Source organism: Haliotis rufescens, unplaced genomic scaffold, assembly GCF_023055435.1.
Source record: "Haliotis rufescens isolate VD_foot unplaced genomic scaffold, xgHalRufe1.0.p SCAF_21, whole genome shotgun sequence".
Classification (NCBI taxonomy): Eukaryota; Metazoa; Mollusca; class Gastropoda; order Lepetellida; family Haliotidae; genus Haliotis; species Haliotis rufescens.
Window position 1 is genome coordinate 9,972,574 of NW_025963902.1, and position 24,314 is coordinate 9,996,887.

The 24,314-nt window shown below is 41.2% G+C and overlaps 1 protein-coding gene and 1 long non-coding RNA gene across 2 annotated transcripts in view; both read left to right on the forward strand.

Annotated features, from left to right (window-relative positions):
* The window catches only part of LOC124150809, an 84,590-nt gene extending 77,739 nt beyond the window's left edge, over positions 1-6,851 (forward strand). The window contains exon 3 of the long non-coding RNA XR_007222597.1: positions 6,768-6,851. This is a non-coding gene — a long non-coding RNA (uncharacterized LOC124150809). The remainder of the gene's footprint in view (positions 1-6,767) is intronic.
* A 1,141-nt stretch (positions 6,852-7,992) lies between these two features.
* Positions 7,993-24,314, forward strand: part of LOC124126576 — a 32,305-nt gene continuing 15,983 nt past the window's right edge. Inside the window, exons 1-5 of the mRNA XM_046490056.2 lie at positions 7,993-8,275; positions 12,794-12,907; positions 14,466-14,728; positions 16,020-16,330; positions 17,680-17,942. Of these exons, the coding sequence (XP_046346012.2) occupies positions 7,993-8,275; positions 12,794-12,907; positions 14,466-14,728; positions 16,020-16,330; positions 17,680-17,942 (1,234 nt within the window). The remainder of the gene's footprint in view (positions 8,276-12,793; positions 12,908-14,465; positions 14,729-16,019; positions 16,331-17,679; positions 17,943-24,314) is intronic.

Here is a 24,314-nt window from a genome sequence, read left to right on the forward strand (position 1 = left end):
AATGTAAAAATCACAAACCTTAACGAGATTCTGTCTACATGGTCACACCCGGTCATTGTTAAGATCTAAAATTCTATCAACAGTGATACAACATGGCTGTTCATAATCATTTCCAATATCCTCTTAGAATTAGTGATAAATGTTAAGTCCGACACTAAACATTCTCTTAATAATTCTTACAAAATACCAAACATAAAGTGGGGTGTGGGAAAATGGGACATATTCCTACGTGAAATAATAAGACATAAGTAGTGATTACTGTTCTATCATAATTGTACTATCTAAAGCATGAATTTGGCGAACGAAAAACATTGTATTCATAGTCACCCTCAATGACTAACGTGGGCAAAATTTAAAACGAATATGTCCGCAATCCACAAACAATCACTTCACTAATGGCGAGCATTTACCAACCCGCGACAATCGTGTCAACTCGGGATTCCCCTAGCAATAAACTCGCTTCTAAACTCACTGCTGTTCTACTGTCGGGTAGCCACAATGGCTAGACTGGACCCTTCTGGAATGGTTCATGCCATAAAAGTCCAACAACGGAACACAAATAAAGACGGGCCGACCTTGTGTTCATGGTCTGGTGAACACAGGTCAATGGCGGCTCGTTAACTCAAGATTCACATCTCACTGTTTTGATTTATCTCACCTATTCTTTTAATATATTTTCCAACTTCAACTGAAACCCGGTCCCGTGTTACACGCATGGCACACGCGTGTGCAACGAGAGACTCACGCGTGCTCAACGGGTTGCACACGCGCTGCACACCCGTTGCACACCAGTGTCATATGCGTGTTACACGCGTTCTCAACGCGTGTTAGGGGAATGAACTTTTAGGCAGTAGTGTACATACATACATACATACATACATACATACATACATACATACATACATACATACATACATACATACATACATACATACATACATACAAACATACATACATACATACATACATACATACATACATAGAGGCGTGGTGTCACTCGTAGGCGTGTACCTCCAAGAGGACGGGGAGGGTGTGGTTTCTTTTGGATTGTTGTTTGTGTTGGCAAAGCAAAGAATGAAAGCGTTCTTTCGGGAGAGATGCTTGGCCCTGAAAAGGGCCCATGGAAACAAACTGGAAATAAGCTTGACGAGGCTTGTCTCTGTTTTACATTACTTTCCTTGATCTCGATACTAGATAATAATACAGACCACTCCAACAGTCGGGTACGTCAATTCCGCGTTGAATAGTTCGTTGTAATGCTGCAATTGCCTCAGACTTGTTCTTAAACTAGTGCGGGCTCTGCGATAAGATCAACTCCGATTCATCAGGTGGGTAGGCCACTATTGTCCAGGAATAGACTTTACTCATCCACGGACATTGTTGACTGTTGGTCTGACACTTCAGACAGTTGCATCGAGACGACATGGTTGATCTCTCATTCAGTGCTCGGACTGTGACGGTGTGGTGGCTTCGCTCTTTTTTTATTTTTATTGGAGAGGCACTTAAACCCTGCTTCCCGATTGGTCGAAAACGCAGCACGTCGTTGGGTCCGTTCCGACGCCTGGTCTGAGCCTCGGTTTTTCCAAACCGGACAGACCCTTGTGATGGATGTACAGTCAGTCTGTCTTACAAGGGTGTACAGTAAGTCTTACAGAGTTGTACAGTCAGTTTTACGGGGTTGTACACCCAGTCTTACAAGGTTGTACAATCATTCTTAAGGGCTCTACAGTCAGTCTTACGGGGTGTACAGTCAGTCTTACAGAGTTTTACAGTCTGTCTTACAGGGTTGTACAGTCAATCTAAAGGACTTGTACAGTCAGTTTTACGGGTTTGTACAATCAGTTTTAAGGACTGTACACTCAGTCTTACAGTGGGGTACAGTCAGTCTTACAATGTTGTACACTTAGTCTTACAGTGGTGTACAGTTGAGTTGTACAATCAGTTTTACGGGGTTGTACAGCCAGTATTACGGGGTTGTACAATCATTCTTAAGGACTGTACAGTCAGTCTTACAGAGTTGTACAGTCAATCTTAAGAAGTTGTACAGTCAGTCTTACAGTGGTGTACAGTCAGTCTTACAGAGTTGTACACTTAGTCTTACAGGGGTGTACAGTCAGTCTTGCAGGGTTGTACACTTAGTCTTACAGTGGTGTACAGTCACTATTACAAGGGGTGTATAGTCAGTCTTAAGGGGTTTACAGTCAGTCTTACATAGATGTACAGTCAGCCTTATATGGATGTACAGTCAGTCTTAAGGAATGTACAGTCAGTCTTACGGAATTGTACAGTCAGTCTTACAGAGTTGTGCAGTCAGCCGTAAGGTATGTACAGTCAGTTTCAAGGGTTGTACAATCAGTTGATGTAAGTTAATTCAACCGTAGAAGGTTACCGACAGTATTACCTGAGCCTACTGTCAGTCGTACATCAGTGATCAATCAGTTTTATGATTACGTTTAAAAAGAAAAAAAGTAAAAGGGAAACATTTTACGTGCGCTTCTGTTAATTCTTTTTCATTTACGAGCGCTTGTTATGTCCTCCTCCTCTTGGAGGTGCGCACGCCTCCCGGAACCGGAAATGCCGCCATCTTGGATGCGCACACGTCACCGGAACCGTTAGTGCCGCCATCTTGGATGTGCACACGTCGCCGTAACCGGAAGTGACGTCATCGTGACTGCCAGAGTTATCTCCCCCCTGGTCCTGTAGACATGCACACAACTACTGTCATCGTATCCCAATTGCGTAGATCGGTACTCTCGATGTCAATAACTAGATTGTCTGGCCCAGACTGGATTATTTACAAACCGCCGTCATATACCTGGTATATTGTTGAGAGCGGCGTTTAACAACAAACAATCAAACAAAAACTATTATTAAACACCTCGAATCTTGAATCTTGAAAGTTGTAGCTTTTCCGCAAATCAGCATCACATGCAGTATACAGTATATCAACTGCAATATACTGTGTACAACATCCAGTATACAGTGTGTCGCGAGCTCCGCATTGGGCTGGATCACACATTTCCTACCCCTCTCCCTTCGGCAAACACCTCATGGGGGGTGTAACGAGGTCACAGGTCAGCCGTGCACTCATCAGTATATCTTCCGGACGATCACTGCACTAGAGGAATGTGGATTGTTGATGAGGTACAACATGTTTGGAACTGGGAGTTGAACACTAAGCACTTACAGAGAAGAGCTCACCATAAAACGTTATGGACTCGCGGACGGACTTGTGTTTTCAATTCAAGACGTACATGTATCAGGTTGAACTTCTATGACAGAGATAACTTGGTTACCGCTCCCTAACTGTAACATTAACTGAACTTTATGCCTTTTATACACATTTGTGATGGGGCGACAATGCGACAAGACATATTTTGACCTTGAAAATGTCGCATTACGGCATTGTCGCCCTTTTGTAAAATATAGAAAAGGATTATTCAAAGAGCGACAATGCCAAATTGTAGCGTTTTAGAATTGTCGTGCTTTGGTTAATTTGACACGTTTTGCTTGTTTTTGTAAGGGTGTCAATGCGAAAATACGACAACGCGACAATGTCCCTTCCAAGATTCAATAGTGATCCATACTGATCTGTGCAAATAAAACTGAGTTATGAAATAGAAGTCTAACACGCCAATTAAAAGATAAAGTGTAAAAATGCGCTATAGAAGCTTCTGATTTCATAGCTCTTCAAGAAGGATTATCAATAATTGGATGGGACAATAAACTTATCCTTGCATGTGTTTGTAACGGGTGCCACCTGTGTGGCAGGATACGCTCACCTTTTCGCGAACACCCGTTGGATGGCCTGAACCACTTCGGATCAGTCTGATACACCGTGAAAAACTGAAAAACTGAAATACTGTTCAAAGTGGTGTTTAATGCGATCACCGTAGTGTGTTACTGCAACTGTCCAAATTTTGTGTAGTGATGTTATGTAATATGTAAAATAAAGCATATTCAATTATTCAATTGATTTGATTAGAATATACTTGCGTCAGTGTATTTTATTAACGCCCCAAACCGTATTTGTTAAACACACATAATTATAGATCATATACACGCATGGTGCCTTGACTTATTATTAGCTTTAATAGGCCATTCCGGAATAAAATTGTTCCCCCAAAAGCGTGGAACAGCTGTTTTAGTTTGTTTACAAGGAATCTATTCCAAAAAATAACCTCATTAGATGAGAAGGTCTGTTAAGAACTACCTCAGTAAGGCAATCACAATGACAGACCTTCGTAATACATTTACAAGACGTCAAAATGGCCGACACGATAAACGTAACGGCAGAGATTTTTCCGAAGTTGTTAATTAACCTGTGGCGATTTCAAGCCTTTGTCATCACTGATCAATTGGCCGATCATTGAAAGGTGATTGTAAAGATGTGTCAAATAGATACTAAGGTAAATTCATAGATTGCTGTAGATTGTCACTATGAAAGTTTGGATTTTTTTCTTCTCTAGGATGGGTTGTAGCGAGGGCATCCTTGAACGGGCATGCAACGAAACTCTATGACTTATCCCAGAGTATGCCAAGACGCTACGTTCAAAATTAAAGGGTCTAAATGATGAGAAACAACGCTTCTTTATGAATTCGTACATGGGAATTCCCAGGGATTTCCCCAGGAATGTGGAAGTAGTCAGTGTTTACGTCATTTCAAGAATACAGTCACGTGAAATACGTCATGTGACCCACCCCTCGTCTTATTGAAAAGCCGTATATCATGTAAACTTCACATTACAAAATTAGTTACTGTTATAACCAAAGGAAACACAACCCATTATCCGATAGAGGTAACTGTGCATAGCGGAGGGATATGTTATCTCAATAAACTTGGTAACATGGTTTGGTTTGACTTCTTGGGATTGTGTCTGAATTCCATTAACGTGTTACATATCCTAAAACTGACTAATTAGCAAATCTCGCTGCACTGCGCGCGACAGATACTAGAGCAAGGCATGCGAGAAATATGAAACCTAATGCTTCCGAAAGGAAGCCTTGGGCATCATGTGCGTCGGGGGACCAGCGCCATCTGATTGGCCGTTAACAGTTGTACAAGGTGGAGCAAAAAGCGTCGTTTTTCCGCCCATTTTACGCTTAAAAAACACGACGCTTTTCCGGACACTTTCTAAACGCTAACCAATTGATCAGCTTTAATTAAATTTTCGTCGTTTTTCCTTCAATTGACCATATACGGAAAAAAACGACGTTTTCGTGTTTGCAGTGATATCCAAGTTCCCTGTTAATGGTATGGGATGATTTTACTTGCAACAAGTTTCATTTTTTTCAACTTCGGTCAGGATATCCAAGTTCTCTGTTAATGATATGGGATGGTTTTACTTGCAACAAGGTTCATGTTATTCCACTTCGGTTGGGATATCCATGTTCTCTGTTAATGATAGGGGATGGTTTTACTTGCAACAAGGTTCATGTTATTCCACTTCGGTCGGGATATCCAAGTTCTCTGTTAATGATATGGGACGGTTTTACTTGCAACAAGGTTCATGTTATTCCACTTCGGTCGGGATATCCAAGTTCCCTGTTAATGATATGGGATGGTTTTACTTGCAACAAGGTTCATGTTATTCCACTTCGGTCGGGATATCAAAGTTCTCTGTTAATGATATGGGATGGTTTTACTTGCAACAAGGTTCATGTTATTCCACTTCGGTCGGGATATCCAAGTTCCCTGTTAATGATATGGGATGGTTTTACTTGCAACAAGGTTCATGTTATTCCACTTCGGTCGGGATATCCAAGTTCCCTGTTAATGATGTGGGATGGTTTTACTTGCAACAAGGGTCATGTTATTCCACTTCGGTCGGGATATCCAAGTTCTCTGTTAATGATATGGGATGGTTTTACTTGCAACAAGGTTCATGTTATTCCACTTCGGTCGGGATATCCAAGTTCCCTGTTAATGATGTGGGATGGTTTTACTTGCAACAAGGTTCATGTTATTCCACTTCGGTCGGGATATCCAAGTACCCTGTTGATGATGTGGGATGGTTTTACTTGCAACAAGGTTCATGTTATTCCACTTCAGTTGGGATATCCAAGTACCCTGTTAATGATGTGGGCTGGTTTTACTTGCAACAAGGTTCATGTTGATTGAACATAATAACTCCAAGAAGGACCACTATGCGTGAAATTCTGTAAGCACACCAAAACATCATTGGTAGGTGTAGCATATTGTAATCTTAAAACGTTTCCAGAGGGCACAAGCAAGTCACTGCTACAATCAACACATATCTTTATTCCATTACTGTACAAATCAAACTAATCTGCCTTCTCCTTCAATCTATTCTCACCGTGTAATTCTCACCAAGGAACGCCATGTGCGTCTTTGTACGCCATATTCGTTCTACACCCCTTTAGAGTTATCCCCCTTATACCGTCGGTACCAGTATGATAACACAAGTTACCTCCCCTCATACTACAATATAGTCCCCGAAATAAAGGTTTCACATCCTGTCAGATTATATGGGGAGGACGTTTATCGGCATTATAAAAAAACCCACCGGCATGGGTATGATGCTGAAGACCCTACAAACATAATCAGGGCGAATGTGGGATTCCAATCCACGGTAATAGATTTCTCGAACGACTAAAGGGACGCAACCCTGCACTGCACTGAGTCAGCCGTGCCCCTCTTGAGAGGGAATGGATATGAACGTTTCACGAAATATACAATATGTTAAGGGTATGAATATTTCTATTTATCAGTGTGATAATATCAGTCAATATTTTATCTTTTTCAGGATCCACTTTCCGGTATTAGAAAGTTAGCTAAGTTTCTGAATGCTGAGAAATCAGAGGAATTCTACCTTAAAGTAAAAGAGTTGACGAGTTTCAACAAAATGAAGGAATTGAATGGCAAATTCTTCCAAGAACCTGACGGCACAGCTATTATGTACAGAAAAGGTGGGTACATTTGCCATCACTTATGCATCTAATTGATGTAACGGTATTCATTGCCAAGAAAACCTCCACCAGCTGGTTATCAAGGACAGAGCAGTCAAGATGCAGTCCACAAATGTGCAAATACGCCCTTAGCAACTTGCGCGAGATGCGACATCTGCGACAAGCAACATGATGAGAAGATCTATCAAAGTGCAGGATTTTCGTTTGCCTGTCGGGGGGCCCGGGAGGCCCAGTCGTCTGAGGCGGCGCGATTCGCTGTGCAGAGTTTCGTCCCTTAGGCACGCCAGACACCTATGATTGTCGGGTTACAATGAATCGAATCACACATCGTGAGTAATGGATCAACATTGGATTCGGCTCTTACAACAAGCATAAGGGGCACGGTGGCCCAGTCTTCTAAGGCGCCACGATTCGCTTTGCATAGTTGCGTTCCTTGGACACGGGATTCGAACCCACAATCATAGGTTTCGCCCTGATTATGATTCTAGGTTTGTCAGCACCATACCCGTGCTCCTGGGTTTCTCCGTAGTGGTAAACGTCTGAGACCTGCATCACTTCGGGCTGACACGCCGTGATATAACTGGAATACTGTTAAAAGTGGCGTTAAACCAAACTCACTCACTTGTTTACCTGTCCTCTTGTGAAGCAGAAGGAAACAGGGTTGCTTGGAAACGAGTGAGTCCAGGTCGGCAGCAACCAGGGCGATTTATGTCTCCCAAAGCACTATTGCAAGACTTTGCAAACGTTACCAAAAAAGGTCAATGCATGACTTTCCAAGATCTGGTGTTGACTATGCATGCTGACCACCTAGCTTCGTTATCTATGGTAAAGGACCACCAATCTCTACATCACCCACAATACGAGTTTGCGTACGATATCAGGAACTGCCTACATGAGACAGGTATTTGAGCCAGACGGTCTGTTCAAGGTGTCATTTTGACGTATCAACATCGTCGACTGCGACTTCATTGGTGTCATGTCCACAGAGTATAGACTCACCTGCGATGGAGAATTGTAGTCTAGCGACGAGTCACCTTGTTCACTTCGTCACACAGATGCAAGATGTCCGTTGTACCTATGTCCGCTAGGTATTCCAGCACGATAATATCAGACCACAAACATCACTATGGCATACATGACAACATTCAAGTCCTGCCCTGGACCTCTGGAACACCAGATTTGAACATCGTGGAATATTTATGGGATGAGTTGGACAGACGGGTGCGACAGCGTCATCCACAGTCTCTGTCACAGCGGGTACTACAGGCCGAGTGGGCCATCATTCCTCAAGGTCCGAATAGTACCCTCATTGCTATCATGGTCATGAGATTTTTTTACTTCCAGGGTGGGCACACACGATACTTTCTGCAGATGGCCTTGGTCGTTGATATTTGACATGTCATGTCTACATCGGCGACTTGTGTCAACTGTAGTAGCATGCATCATATGTTAACATTCAGCTGCTTTCCGTTGATCCATTACATGAATCCATACATGTATATTTGCGTTTGTTTTAAGAACGTTTGTCGCGCTGGTTATTGTTGACAGACTCTATGGCATTTAGACATTGCTAGAACATGAAGACACGTAACTGTCCATGTAAACTTTAGATTAATCAGCAAAATGTCCAAACAAATATTTATTCAGTGAGATTCTGTTACCTTTTTCGTGTTTCAGGTGAAGTTGGCGACTGGAAAAATTATTTCACCGTGGCCCAGAACGAGCTATTTGACAGAACATACAAGGAAAACATGGCTGATTGTCACATGAACTTTAGATACACGCTGCAGTGAGAATCGAAGACGAAGATGTCAGATGGGTAATATATATATATATATATATATATATGTATGTTACAGGAAACAAGTATAATCAGTGATTAAGTCTAATGACTGAAAATTTCAGTGATTATGTCTAATAACTGATTCACTCGGTGGTTATGTCTAATTACTGAAATCTTCAGTAATTAGACATAATCACTGAAATGAACCAAGGGTTTTTATACTTGTTTACTGAAAGCATATCCCTGCCTTGTTTTTATAATGTGTGCTAGTTTTGAAATTAGATTAGCTATCAAAGTAAATACAACCTCCTGTAACCAGATACCTTACACAAAAATCACAGAAATAAGCTTAAACAGTTCAATCTTTTATTTCATAAAATGGTATGACGTGAATGGTATGACATGAATGGTATGACAAATAGCAGTCAGATGGACACTCAGGAATGTTTGTTTGCACATGAAAGACTTGAATAACATCTAGAATTACATTGCATCTTGGCCTTAAAACATTTGCAGCGATTGGTCTGACACCGTTTAGTTCCAACACAGTTACACCTTACAAAGCCTTGACCACCTCAGACTGAGTCAAGTTGAACTGCTTGATGCAAAGAGAGTGTTCGATCGGTATTGAAATCGTCAGCATTATACAGGGTTGAAGATGCAAGGCCAGTCCGAGCATCAGATCCGAAGAGAGCTGCAAATGGTGAGGTTTTGATACCACTGTGGAGACTTGAATTCTTCTGAAACTGGACGAACTTAAGTCCTACAGTCCAATCACTGGTGTCATTGTCTCCAAGCCAAGCAACTAGAATGTCTTTAATGTCACAGTTCGCCCTCTCTACAGAACCTTGGCTTTGGGGATGTCGAGGCTTTCCATGCACGATCACCAATGAGGGCCACATAAGTTTCAATTCAGTTACAACCTGTGCTGTAAATTCAGATCCATTGTCACCTTGGAGCACACAAGGAGCGCCAGGTAGGAGAAATATGTCCAAAAGTTGATAGGCGACTTCAGAAGCACGTTTAGACACAACAAACGCAACACAACAAACTTGGTAAGATGATCTTGGTAAACCATGATCCACTTATACTGGCCTTGACTCATTGACTGCATGTCGATGAGGTCCACTTGAGCCCTTGAATTAAAGTCCTTGGAAAGAATGGGCTTGACAACGGTCCCCTTGTTGGTTGCCATGACCAGTTGCCAGTTGGTGAGCGCGCTTGATAGTGTGAGATTGGCTTAGGACAGGATTATGAAGCCTTCTCACAAGGTATTATAAAAAGGCAGGGATATGCTTTCAGTAAACAAGTATAAAATCCCTTGGTTCATTTCAGTGATTATGTCTAATTACTGAAGATTTCAGTAATTAGACATAACCACCGAGTGAATCAGTTATTAGACATAATCACTGAAATTTCCAGTTATTAGACTTAATCACTGATTATACTTGTTTCCTGTAACATATACACGTGTGTCCTTTTAATTTTGAGTCAAGTAATGATATCGTGAATAACTCACGGATACCAAATTTATTATAAGACATCTTTGCTCATAATTCGGGTGACGCAAATGATAACTTTCTTAACATTTTCTAAACATATTGCTAATTATTTATATTTATGCTTCTGTGTTAATCTTTTGTCTTTTTAATGTGGGCCCTTATCTTCCTCATCCTGTATCAAATGTATGTAGGGGCGGTCGGGTAGCCTAGAGGGTAAAGCGTTCGCTCGTCACGCCGAAGACCCGGGTTCGATTCCCGACATGGGTACAATGTGTGAAGCCAATTTCTGGTGTCCCCCGCCGTGATATTGCTGGGATATTGCTAAAAGCTGCGAAAACCATATTCACTCACTCAAATGTATGTATTTCAAACAGAATACATATTCGGTGTTTTAATAATTTTACCAACAAGAAGAGTCAAAATAGAAACAGACGGCTTGTAAATTATGATGATCATCATTATCTTAATCCTTGGTACATTAACTCCATGCTGCGAGGTACGAATGACGCTGAACGCGCCAGTCAGTTTAAGCTATTTTAAGCATTTGACCGTTCAGTCAATACAGTTAGCGTTATAAGAACGGTGACATGCAATAACTAAGATTATTACATGATTAAGTGATTAAGCCAGATGTTGAACCTCTGAAGCAGCTGTTTCAACGAGTCCACGACACATCTTAGTTAGCATCAACACCATCTGGAATAATTTCATATAAATAGGAGTAAAATCATGTCCATGTGCATTCTTCACACAGCTTCTCAAGATGAACACTGCTTACGTTACCCTCTTCAGCCTCTTTCTCGTAGGGTTGGTTTCGCTTTGCTATGGTAAGTACAATTTTGTTTGTTCGATGTACTTACAGTCGCTTGTGCACTCAAGTTGGTTGATGGGCACTCAGCAATATTCCAGCTATATGACGGGGGTCTGTAAATAATCGAGTCTAGACCAGACAACCCAGTGATTGACATCATGAGCATCGATCCACGCAATTGGGATCAGTGGCATGCATCAACCAAGTCAGCGAGTCTGACCACCCGAATCCCGTTAGTCGCCTCTTACGACAAGCATAGTCGCCTTTTACGGCAAACATGGGTTGCTGAAGACCTATTCTACCTCGGATCTTCACGGGCTTTGTGCGCTCGGGTACCGAGTTTGCCAAGAAACGTTTTTGTATGTATTTGAAGGGTGAAAACAAAAGTGGGTTCGTTGAGTTCGTATATTAGTTTGTATGCTCTACATTTGTAAATATTCTTGGAAGTTGATCTTATCTGTTATATAAATACAAATATGTATTTTTTAAATACATAACGCCAACCACAGAAAATAACGAGTGTCGGTTATTTGCCTAACCATATTCCACTGGGTGTAAAAATTAAAATTGGGGTAAAAAATATGTGAATGGATCCCTCAAAATCCGTTCTGACACCATGTATTTGCGAGAAGGCTAAACATGTCCTGCCCTACCAGTAGAAAACGCCACTCACACAATTTGCATAAAAGTGCCACACAGTAGGCACGGGTGGGGCAGTCGTCAAAGGCGCCGCGATTCGCTGTGCAGAGTTGCACCTATGATTGTGGGTTCGAATCCCGGTTCGCCCCGATTATGTTCCTAGGTTTGTCAGCACCATACCCGTGCTCGTGGGTTTCACCGAAGTGGTAAACGTCTGAGTCCTGCATCACTTCGGGCTTTCCTCCCACATTAAGCTGACACGCCGTGATATAACTGGAATACGGTTAAAAGCGGCGTTAAACCCAACTCACTCACTGGTAATTTTGAATTCCGTCTGCTGCGTGCAGTTACAGAGATTCTGAACATCACTGATCCTGTCACACATACAATGAACAGAGTCTAGTGTACAGTGTATATTGTGGTAAACATTGGCCATGCAAGTTTAGTTTCTTTACATAACTGTGTTGTAGTCGTCGGGTATTGGATTCAGATTGACCAAAAGTACGGAAGCCAAGTACGGTGACAATTTCGAGAGGTGTCAATGAATGGTTGTAACAGTTTTTGTTTGTTGTTTAACGCCGCACTCAGCAATATTCAAGCTATATGACGGCGGGCTCTACATAATCGAGTCTGGACCAGACAATCCAGTGATTGATATCATGAGCATCGATCCACGCAATTGGGATACGATGATTTCGTAAGGCGAATCTTACGATAAGCATGGGTTGCTGAAGACCTATTCAAACTCGGATGCTCCAATGGGTAGAGTGTCTGTCCGGAGGGCGGAAGGCCGGTGGTTCAATGCCAGGCCGCGTCTTACCAACATGTTGTAATTCTCCATAACGCTCGTCTTTAAGGGCCTTAAACAAGGACTGGTCGGCTCGGAGTCAATATACTGTGTCTGAGTGGGGTATTCATGTTCAACAGGAGCATGGTGTCTCGGTGGGCTTATATAAGAGCAATAATCTTGACGCGACGTTAAACAATGCACCTTGCATCAAGTATCACCTGAATGTCATTTACAAACGTTCCCCCTTAATAATACATCAGAAATTTAGAAATGAATGGGTAGGCGTCTCCATGATGTTTTTTTGTGACTTAATGCTTGTCTTTCTCTCTTCACCCCAGGTCAAGGAGCTCCATGTGACCAGTTCACGTGTGCGGAGTTTGCTACCTGTACTAACGGAGAATGTATCTGCTCAACGGGCTATGTCGGCTCCGGCCGATTTCTGTGTGTGCCAGGTACGTACAGTCAAGTCCCGTTAATCCGACATCGTTGGTTGCATATGATTATGTCGGATTAACGAGAATGTCGGATAAACGAAATTAAGTAGTATCAACGTTCGTGATCGAAAATCGGTCAACTACACGATAGGTAACGATACAAACAAGTAACAAAAAATGAAATATTCATATTGTTTTATTACATTGTTAGCGGAATATGTTTTCTAATCATGCAACCTTTAAAGCTCACTCCATGTGTCATCAGACATATAGTTAGAGAATAACCAACGAGCTACAGGGATATTACGGATCACCTGTTCCGAATGATTGAATTGTGAAATCCTGAGTGACTTACAGCTTTCACTCTCGGGGGACAGCTAATCGTTAATTCCATGTTTCGAATATGTTATTCTGTATGTTACTCGCTGACATTTTAAGACGGAAAGTGAAGAAAAACTTATGAAATGTCAACCCTACAGAGAAACTTAACTGAAGGCAGCTTTTGGCTCAGATGACTGATCTAATCAATTTGAGACGTCATGAACTAAAGAGAACGTCATATTGTATTCTCAACTATGAAGGACTGTGACGTCATTTGGCTCCATATGACCAATCAGCTCTGAGAATCGCTAAAAAGTAAATATCGAAAAGTTATTACACAATCGAACATTCTGGCCTTATTGGGAATATTTAAGTATTGACTTTGACTTTGTGTGAGTTCATGGGGATAGGTGCGGTGGGGTAGCCTAGTGGTCAAAACGTTCGCTCGTCATGCCGAAGACCCGGGTTCGATGCCCCACATGGGTACAATGTGTTAAGCCCATTTGCTCTTATTCCCCGCCGTGATATTGCTGGAATATTGCCAAAAGCGGCGCTTAACCATACTCACTCACTCACTCACTCACTGGAGTATGATCCCTCTTGGAGTGCGGGCCAAACTGTATGAACGTCGAAGCTTGCGTCGCAGCAAGCATATACGTGTACGAGCATGCATTAAAACTCTCTTGTCATTCCCAATGTATGCTAAAACGCTCAAATTGTCAATATTAAAGGCCTTAGTAAAATACTTAAAAAGGTCGACATAAGAAGGGCATTTCCGAAAATTGACGCATCAGTAACAAAAATGATTCCCTATTTAGACTTCATATGAACATTTGACCTGCCCTTGCATGTGTTTGTGACGGGTGCCATAGGAACAGGATAAGCTCACCCTTGTCTATAGTGATTCATAAGCGCATGCATATGACTTACCCGGATATATCTTATACCGTGTATATCTAACCTTGATGGTTCATGCGGATAGTGGATAAGTTGTTCTCTCTATTCCAGTAAGCAAAGATATACTTAGGACACTTAGATCTGAAACTCAGTTTCAGATTGGTTATAGATCATTCACCCATATTCCTGTTGTATACAAAAGAACTCTCTGCCAGAATACCTGAAAAGGGCCCAACGTCTATCCATAGTAGAATCATGCCGGAAGAGTATACCACAGTGTATGATTTTCCAACTTCATCATCATCATCATCATCATCATCATCATCATTATAATTATTGGTGTTCTTGTTTTCATCAGTCGGGCAGTGCGGCTGCGTCAGTTTCGGTGATCCCCACACCCGACAGTTCGACCTAGGGAACACTCGAACGGTCCTGCCCTGTCAGTTCAACCTGGCTGGGTTCACCACCGCCTCCGGATGTGACATAAGGGTAGAGACTGTCACCAAGCTCAGAAACAACCCTCAGTTCCCCTTCAGGATCTTCAACAGAGAGCTGCTGGTCACTGCCTCCAGGGACAACACTGTCGTGACCTTCACCCTGGGACCAGGGGGCCAGTCCACGGTCAGTTTACATCTCTAGGCTTAAGTTTTTGGGAGCTGCGTCTTAAGTCCAGCAGGACGTGGTATAACGTCATGACCCTCTTTAGGCTTTAGTTTTGGAGAGCTGCGTCTTTAAGTCATCAATTCCGCTGGACGTAATATAACGTCTGGATAACACGAGAAAATTCCATGATAACTATCACCCCTTTTCAATAATGCTAAAAAACCCATGAAGTAATGGGAATGAAATTTATGGGTACACTTCGGGGCGGTCGGGTAGCCTAGTGGTTAAAGCGTTCGCCCGGGTTCGATTCCCGACATGGGTCCAATGTGTGAAGCCCATTTCTGGCGTCCCCCGCCGTGATATTGCTGGACTATTGCTAAAAGCGGCTCAAAACCTCACTCACTCACTCAATCACTCACTCACTGTAGGTAAACTTCAGTGAGTGAGATTTAAACCAAGAACACTGCCCTCCTCACTTGCAGATTTTGCAGAAACTTTACCTTCCTAACTATGTACAGCATAGATTGATTTTGGACGATTGGGTTTTAAAACAGAAAGTTTTAATGTAAACCTAAATCTCGCTGCTTCCCGAAGACAAACGTAACTAATACGCCAGTATTCACAAACAAACCACAAGCAAGTCACTCTGATACTCATACCAATATAAATGCCTTTTTGGGGAAATGTTATGCTGCGAAGGAACACATTAACTGACGGGAAAAAGAAAGTATACACCCATGTTTGATAGTTGCTAAAAATGAAACAAAGAAGAAATGGTTATAAGGGTACTTGATACGGGTCAAAAGGTTGTGCTTTAAACCTTAGGTTTGGAGTATTGGAGTTTTCTATCTAGAAACATTTTGATAACGTTTGAACATTTGTAAACGTTTGAAACTCCAATAATCAAGTGTACACTTTCTTTTTCCTGGCAATTTATTATCAAATGTTGGAATTTCAAAGCACATTGTATTAGATTTTTATTTAAAGAAAGCTCAATATCTATTTATAAGACCCGTGAAGATCCGGGGTACAATAGGTCTTCAGTAACCCATGCTTGTCATAAAACGACTATGCTTGCTGTAAGAGGCGACTAATAGGACCGGGTGGTGTGGTTCGCTGACTTGCCTGATCATGCATGTCATCGTATCCCATTTGGGTAGATCGATTCTCATGTTGTCAATCACTTGATTGTCTGGTCCAACCTCGATTTATTACAGACCGCCATCATATAGCTGAAATATTGCTGAGTGCGGCGTTAAACAACAAACAAACAAAACCTATTTATGATGTGATTTTCCTCTTCATCCAGCCTGTGGTAGCAGCTATACCCGGCGTCATTGACGCCATACCCGGACTCCTGGACGTCGTAGTGACCCCCTCCCAGTTCAACGGCTTCTACCGCGCAACGCTTCTTCCATGTGACACCGTCATCGCCTACGACCCTGCCCTCATGGCGGCGACAGTGTCAACTCTACCTACCGCCACCTTCACCAATGCAGGTTTCTGTGCCAACTGTAACGGGAACCGGGCTGACGACAACGAGTTTCTCGTCGTACCTGGTGTAACGCCAGTAGAAGCTGACCTTGGATTGAGTCTGCGAGAACTTACCATCAATCAGGGGTAAGTTTGTTCGTCTGCACTCAGCAATATTCCAGCTATATGACGGCGGTCTGTACATAATCGAGTCTGGATCAGACAATCCAGTGATTGACATCCTGAGCATCGATCCACGCAACAAGGTTTTTGGATTGATTGATTGTTGTTTAACGCCACACTCAGCAATATTCCAGCTATATGACGGCGGTTTGTGTGTTTGTTGGTTTACGATGCACTCAGCAATATGCCAAATATTTGAGTCTGGACCAGACATTCCAGTGATTGACATTCTGAGCATCGATCCACAATATTCCAGCTATATGACGGCGGTCTGTAAATAATCGAGTCTGGACCAGACAATCCAGTGATTGACATAATCGATCCACGCAACTTGGGATACGATGACATGCATCAACCAAGTCAGCGAGCCTGACCACCCGATCCCGTTAGTCGCTTCTTACGACAAGCATTGTCGCCGTTTACGGCAAGCATGGGTTGCTGAAGACCCAGGGGTATGATTGTTTGAGAGAGTTGGTGGTGTTGTGGGGTGGTACAACGTAAGTGAGAGAGTGGCAATACAGTGGGAGGTAGGGTGAAAGGTTGGTGTGTTATGAGGGTTTTGGGCAACGGATGCGTGTGGGCATGAACTGAATTAAAACGAGACCTTGCATGAGCCAAGGATCGAGGATCATATTAAACTGCGGCCAAACAAAACTTTAATTACCATAGTTTTCAATCACTCTCGTTTAAAAACCACAAAAGATAGATGCGTGGAGGAAAATGAATTGAAGTGATGTGAATGACAGTAATACAGCATCCGATATTGGCATGACAGTTGTCAGAATTGAGGTGTTAACTGGGTGAATGATTTCCCCTTAAGTTCCTATAATAAAGTGTGATGTTGATTATTTCACAAATAGTTCCATTAATTAATGGATACATACACGATACAGAAACTTAAAGAAATCAGTGATGTTTCGCTCATTCGACAACCCATTTACCAATCAGATCAGAGAAAATACCTACTTTACAAGTACACAAGTACAATAAACTACGGTTATAACGAACACGCTTAAAACGAACTGACGGACATAACGAACTTACTTTTTTGGTCCCGACTATTTGCTGTAGTTATGCTGTATATATGCTTATAACGAACTACGTTTATAACGAACTAAAATTAGTAGTCCCTTTGAGTTCGTTATAACCGTAGTTTACTGTACTCCTAGCGATAAAATGGACATTTACTCTTTTGTTGTGTTTGGACGGTTAGATTATTTTTCCAAAGATCATTAATGCTCTTAATACAGCTTAACGTACATTTGCTCGGTAATATGATACACGGTGAATAGTTTCTTCTACTTGTCTTGCAGCACCCCTGACGCCGCTGTATGCACTGATCTGAAAGCCATTGCAAACACGCCGGCCTGCATGGTCGACGCCTTCCTCGTCAACGCTATCAAATGTTGCAGCATCTTCTACGACTCTGCCTACGCGGGCTGCCTCCTCAACAACGTCGCCATTCCGCAGACTCGGGCATCGCTGCTTGAAACCTACAAGAACTGCATGTTGCAATACTGTATCAACAACATCCCAGGTGCAGCTGCAATTGCGCCATTCTTCGCTCCGTCTGGATGTACCCTGCCTGTTGGATATGCCTGCCCTACTTAAATCACAACTAAGGATAAAAGGAACACTAAGGGACATGTTTTGCAGCCTCACCGACATTCCCTTTATACAGTACAGATAACAGACAATTGGTAGAGGTCTACATAAATTGGTGAACGGTCTCACCTACCCACAATGTTAAGGAAGAAACTTAAATTGTTATATTTTTTAATGTTTGGAATATATACCTTCAAAGACCATCGACATGAGACTAGAACAAACAGTTCCGTGAGCGTACCAAGTTCACGCCTCAGTTTGTTTTTCCCCCTTAAGATGTCACTTAAAATAGCATAACAACTTATTATATCAACCAGCGACAGTATGATTTGTGAAACATTTATCCCTTTAGCACATAGTAGAAACCCCCTCAGCAGGGTCCCACACGCCAACCGCCAGCCAGCACCACACCCTCAGCCAATACACAGTTATCAGCAGCTGCTGTTTTCTAAGTTTCTAAAATTTAACATTACCTTGCCTGGAAAAATGAAGTTTGATGATAAAAAAACAAAGCAGATGACAAATTGAATAAAAGCGATCGCCCAAACGCATTACGGCAACTTCCATGGTAACCCGATGCACGTGAGTTCCGTGCGAATTGAAATGCACGTGCGTTCCCCCATTTCTTCCCCCATTTCTTCCCCCATTTCTTCCCCAATAAAAATCCAACCAGATCGGATAACATTCATTCGTTATTGAATTGCTACCGCATGCCAAGATTGACAAGAAATCGGCGACACCAAGCCCTTGGACGATCGCAAGCTGGACAAACTGCCAATGCATTTCAAGTCCACGTAAGGACCATATACAGGCTCCAGCAACGGTACCAGACTACCAACACTACAGATGACCGACCACGTAGTGGAAGATCAAGGGTCATCACCCGATCGTCAGATTCAGAAGACCAAATAGCGTCCATTCCAATTTGGAATGAACGTTGGAATGCTTTGGAGAGATCGCTCATTCCAAACTTTCCAAAGCTTGGAAAGATCGATCTTTCCAGAAAATCCAAAATTGGAATGGCAACATTTCCAAACATATTTCCAACACAGGAAATGTTTGGAACGACTTGGAATGGTTTGGAATTGTTTGGAAATATGGTTAGAAGGAACAAGTTAAAATATGTTTTATCAGTAATTTGAACACTAAAAAGACTATGAATTTTTTGTTTGAGTTTAAACTATATATAATAAATAAATAAATTTATCTCAAACATTCACTACTTGTCTGTCTAGCGAGGGGCTTTTACAGTCGCATTCTCCCTAAGGTGAGAGAGAGACCCGCACTTGACTCGAAAAGACACTTACTTACTTATATTGGAGATTTAACGTGCGCTTTCCGACTGCAAGCGTATGTCGCACACGGGCCCGGTCAGGCCATTTAATGTGTTTCCAAAAAGGGGAAAAGTGAGTTGCTTATATAGTAATTTTGAATTTGAGATTTGGAAAGAATGCCAAGAGTGGGTGGGGGACGAACTAAGGGAGCTGTGTGTGTTGGGTGGTTGTTAGATAAGGTAGTTTTGGTTTTATTATTATATTTGGGGTTTAAATGCGACTAATTAGTCCTGTTTTAATTAGGTATAAACCTAAGGCTTTGGATTTTTCTAATTTATTTTGTGGATTTAGGATTGATTCTAGTGTAAGTGCGGTTTTAAGATTTAGGGTGGTCTGTAGTGTTGTTCGGTGTGTTTGGTAGTGTGTGCAGTGAATGAGTACGTGTTCTGGTGTTTCTTGTTGTTTGCAATGTGGGCAGTTTCCTGTTGTGTGTAGATTAGCTATTTTCCGGTGATTATTTAGTATGGTGTGGCCTGTTTGTAGTTTAGTAATTATTCTGTCGATTTTTTTGGATGGGTGTAGTATTTTTGGTTTATTTAGGTTTTTTTGGAGTACTTTCCTGATTTGGCTATTTAAGTTTTGGTATATATTTTGCCATTTTTTGTTGATTTTTTGTTTAGTGAGACTTTTGATTTCTGATTTTGAGCTGGGTAAGTTGGAAGCTTGAATCAATGAATGATATGTGTGGTTTCCTCAAATGTACCTAAACAATAACTATCTTATTTTAATTCCCGTATACACGCGTAGCAGCCTTATGAGAAATGTCATTGGCCTATTTCTCAGCCTCTCCTTAATTATCATAATATCACTGTATGCGAATGTATATAATTTGTAAACGCCTGACTTCTAGGTGTATGATTGTGTCGTTTTTCTTGTGATTAAAATAATGCCATAAATTGTTACCGCTCATCTTTCAATATCTACAGTAAACTACGGTTATAACGAACTCAAAGGGACTATTAATTTTAGTTCGTTATAACCGTAATTCGTTATAAGCATATATACTGCATAACTACAGCATATAGTCGGGACTAAAAAATTCGTTATATCCGTTGGTTCGTTATAAGCGTCTTCGTTATAACCGTAGTTTACTGTATCTAAACAAGGCGGGGTTAATCACCAACAGATTTGAATATGTACAACAGCTATAACCTCTTTTCCTTAATTTGATGAGTTGATCATTTCTAAGACCCTGCTTATTCATTGAACTATTAGCAGAACTAAACAGCTGTCCCATCCCATATATGAAAGGACATTTAAACATGTCAGCACATTCTAAAATACAGTAAACTACGGTTATAACGAACACGCTTATAACGAACTGACAGATATAACGAACTTACTTTTTTGGTCCCGACTGTTTGCTGTAGTTATGCTGTACATATGCTTATAACGAATTAGGGTTATAACGAATTATGATTAGTAGTCCCCTTGAGTTCGTTATAACCGTACTTTACTGTACAATAAATCACAACTTTGCTCAGAACATTGTGTAAAAGATCACAATCATTAGAAAAGGATATTATAAAGAAATTGTGTCAGGGAGGTTAACTCATTCATACAACTTAAAGGCATCAGGTCTGTGGTACGTTCACTGCTTCAATGTTGACATAGGGTAATATTTACATATATCAATATTCGCAGAGGAATTGCTTTGCATGTAAATCTTTAAGAAAGGGTGTCGGGGATTCTTAATATGTGTATGTATGGGCATTTGGAGGAAATTAGATATAGCTTTATATACCATAAAACAAGAAAGTTATATTGATGGTAGATGATTGTAGAACGTGAATACAGAATATTTAATAAATGTGAGTCATCTGGTTAAAACTATGATCATCAATATCGCTGGCATATTACGATATTGGTTTCACTCATAAAAGATGGACCATGAAATCATGACTTGAATTTAGACCTGGCTTTCTGGTGGGATGTAACCTCTACTCTACACCCCATAACCTCCTGTAAGCAAAGTGCCAAAATGCGGATTATGGATCACAAGAACAAACTGATGTATGTCATAGTTCCAAAATACATCATATTTTCTTCTATTTTTTGTAAATGGTTTTGACTTTATGAAATAAGACTAAACAACATATTTTGTGTACATTACTTAATAATTTGTGTACTAAAAGTCTATCTCAGTCGGCGATGATATACGCCGGCCCTCATTCACAAGGTTTGGTTGATAAGTATTATGTATTAAGCGTTAAGACTACATGCGTGTTCCGTCCGAAGTCTATTATTAGTCGGTGTTGATATACGCCTGCCTTCATTCCCAAGATTTAGTCTATAAAGTGTTATGAGCTAATCGTTAAGACTACATGTCCAGCGAGAGAAGTAAACATTACTCTATGATAACACGCTCTCCAAGAAAACTTATGTAATTTTAGGCATTTCTGCATACTCAAGTCCTTCAAAACTGCGAGGTAATCTCTAAATTCAGATAGTCAGCACGTAAGATTAGCAACATTGTGTAAGTGATAATTGAAAATGCGACCATATCATGACCTAAGAGCATCGGTGGTAAAAATAACGGCCTTTATTCTGGGTACCTCACTACAAACCACCCTCAATCTAAATAATGTTCCTACTCTAGATGAAATATTAAACCCTCAAAATAAACCAGAAAACTTCAAGGCCCTAGGCGTATTCCTAATCAAAACAGATCTAATAAAGCGCATCTAAAAATCCATTAATCTACCAATCCAAAATCCAATAAACATACAAACACCCACCCACCTCGGCATTTATTCCAAATTTAAAAATTCCAAAAATTCAATATAAGCAACCCCTAAAAGCCCCCTCTTGGGTTGCACACACCACTTTCACCCTTTTCGGAATACACTAAATGGTCCGGCCAGGCCCGTGTGCGAAATACGCTACAGTCGGAAAGCGCACGTTAAATCTCCTATATCAGTCAGTCAGTCAGTCTGGGTACCTCAACTACTCCAGGCACTACTCAAACTATACAATCTCATCTACCTAAACGGACAGGTTCCTACTCCCTGGAAACAGGCCCTAGTCATACCAATCCCTAAACCTAATAAACCAGCTAAACAAGCTAACTCATATAGACCAATATCCCTAACTTCAAACTTATTCAAAGTAATGGAATCAATGGCTAAAAATAGATTGCAACATTACCTAACCCAAAATAACATCATAAACCCAGATCAAAGCAGTTTCACTCCTGGCCGCTCAACCCTAGATAACCTCGCCCGACTAGAGCAAGATATTAAGACAGGACAACTAAATAAACAATATACCACAGGCATCTTCTTAGACTTCTCTAAAGCTTTCGACATGGTATGGCACGACGGGCTAATACAAAAACTTAAAAAATTAGGACTCAAAGGTCAGATAATAAACTACATCCAGGACTTCCTTAACAATCGTAAAATAACCGTGGGTATAGACCAAACACTATCGGAAGAATGTCCCCTAGAAAATGGCACTCCCCAAGGCAGTATCCTCAGCCCAACCCTCTTTAATATAATGATAAACGACCTATTCGAGGGCCTATCCCCTAAACTAAACACATCAACATTCGCGGATGATGGAGCCCTCTGGATCCGCACTAAAAGCATTAAAATGGCCCAAAATTTACTCCAAAAATCTCTAAATAAAATACAAAAATGGGCTGACAAATGGGGCTTCTCCCTTAACTCAGAAAAAACAACAGGAATAGTATTCAAACATAAAAACATGAAACCCGCCTCCCCAATCCTCCAGCTAAACAAAAAAAAAATCAAATTTCAAAAACAAACCAAATTCTTAGGACTTATTTTCGATGAACATCTCTCCTTGCATGCCCACATCCAAAACCTAACAAGTAAATGCAGTAAAGACCTAAAAACGCTAAGATGCCTAACTGGCTCTAACTGGGGAGCCTCCAAAGATACCCTCCTCTCTCTCTACATATCACTAATTAGATCAAAACTAGACTACGGCTGCGCCATATACAACACCCTAAACAACTCTCTATCTAAAAAACTTGACTCAATACAATATCAGGCTCTCAAACTAATTACACGCACCCAACATGGCACCTCCTACACTTCACATCAGGCCTTAACAGGAGAAATGCCACTAAGTCTACGCAGGGAACAGCTAAGCTTAAATTTCTGGGCCGCGTCCCAATCAAACCCTCTCATCCTAAACTTAATAAACCAAAACATCAGCCCCAGAAACCAAGCTCTAGCTCGTAAACACCCCTTAGTTACCCCAATATCCCAAAGAATAACAAACTACCTAAATGAACACCAAATTAAAAAGCTTAAACAAAACTGCAAACAATCAAATATCTTCACCCCTAAACTTAAAATACCCAAAATAGACACAACACTAGCTAGCCAAATAAATAAACAAACCGACCCAAACATAGCTAAAACCACCACACTAGCATACATACACGAAAATTGGCCAAATTGGTGTCACATTTACACAGACGGATCTTCAGATCCGACCTCTAAACACACAGGTTTCGGAGTCCATACCACACAACCAACTAAAACCACACAATCCTTCCGACTCCCAAACAACCAATCAATATTCACGGCAGAACTAATGGGCATGGCCTCAGCCCTCCATAATCAAGAATCCAAAAACCACCAAAAAAACCCTAATACTTACCGACTCCCTAAGTGGACTGCAAGCCCTCCAAAACAAAAATACCAAAAACCGACCTAAATTAATAAATCAAATACTTAAAGGCTCCAACGACCTAACTAAGGCAGGCAAACAAATAACATTCTCATGGATCCCCGCCCACGTAGGAATATACGGTAATGAAAACGCCGATAAAGCAGCTAAACTATCCCTCAAAATCCCAGAAATAAGCTTTAACTTACCCATCTCAAAATCAGAAATTAAAAGTGTAAACAAACAAAAAATCACCAAAAGATGGCATAACCTATATCTAAACTCAAATAGCCAAATCAAAAAAGTACTCAGCAAACCACTAACCAAACCAAAAATTCTCCATCCATCAAAAAAATCGACAGAGT